The sequence below is a fragment of the Anarrhichthys ocellatus genome, unplaced genomic scaffold (assembly GCF_004355925.1).
Source record: "Anarrhichthys ocellatus isolate YVR2014 unplaced genomic scaffold, GSC_Weel_1.0 scaffold17, whole genome shotgun sequence".
Taxonomy (NCBI): domain Eukaryota; kingdom Metazoa; phylum Chordata; class Actinopteri; order Perciformes; family Anarhichadidae; genus Anarrhichthys; species Anarrhichthys ocellatus.
This window is the reverse complement of record NW_022280047.1, coordinates 3,812,429-3,813,430: the sequence shown is the minus strand read 5'-3', so window position 1 is coordinate 3,813,430 and position 1,002 is coordinate 3,812,429. Positions and strand designations below refer to the sequence as shown.

Below are 1,002 nucleotides of genomic sequence, written 5' to 3'. Positions count from 1 at the left end.
ACACACACACACACACACACACACACACACACACACACACACACACAAAGACAAAAAACAACAACAATAGTGCTTGTTGTGACAGAGCCATAGAGCTTCAAAAAGAAAAGCGACTCGTTCTTTGTGATTTATTACAATATCAAATTCAACAGCACACTATATGATTCTAGATATGTACTTTATAGCGCTCTAAATAATCATTCAATCATTCAACATCCAAACTGTGGTGTGCATGGAATAAGAGACTTTGCACAAAGGCATAACACACATTTAACTCTAAGAATAAAAGTCTGAGTAATAAATAATATGCTATGCACAACTCAACTAATATTTAGCCAAAAACAAAACATAAAAAAACAAAGAAACAAAGCATAACACACTTGTCCAATGTGTGAGTATTGTTGTGCATTATATGTTATATTTTAAATACATTAAAAATGTACATTACTGAAAACACATTTTGTGGTGAAAAAAAGGTTGTTTTCTCACCGTCTGTAAGATTTCTGTTGCTGCACTCAGGGATTGTTGGAGAAACACAGCAAAGTGGACTAACAGGTTGAGGGTCAATAATGGGGAGAGCGATGGTTGCTGAGACTGTGGTGACAGCAGAGTGACCAATGACTGCAGGCGGTCAACAGGAAGAGGACGAGCTGAGAGTAGGAACAGGGAGTGTAGGTGGTCCCACGCTTCTTTGCCATGTACCTGGAAACATAGATTAATCAATAAATGTTTGGTCAGCTGACAGACGTCCATGTATAGACCGCACTGGAATCAAGAAGCACTGCTTTAAGTATCTGTCCTACAAATAAAAGAAAGCAATAGATTAGTAATTCACAAATAATGAACAAAGTCAACCCCATGCGAGTTGATCGTAATGGTAGAGACGACTGCAAGTCTCCCAGGTTTATGAGAGGAGGCGGACAAACAGGAGACAGAGAGATGAAACTCGGGCCAGCTGGCCAGACACTCACTGAGAAATCAATACTACATCACCCTCTTCAC

At 39.3% G+C, this 1,002-nt stretch overlaps 1 protein-coding gene across 2 annotated transcripts in view; it reads right to left on the bottom strand.

Moving 5' to 3' along the window:
- The window catches only part of fancc (FA complementation group C), a 25,732-nt gene that overhangs the window by 1,663 nt on the left and 23,067 nt on the right, over window positions 1-1,002 (bottom strand). For both annotated transcript variants that reach the window (XM_031856616.1, XM_031856617.1), the window contains exon 14: window positions 490-702. In XM_031856616.1, coding sequence (XP_031712476.1) covers window positions 490-702 — 213 coding nt within the window. The remainder of the gene's footprint in view (window positions 1-489; window positions 703-1,002) is intronic.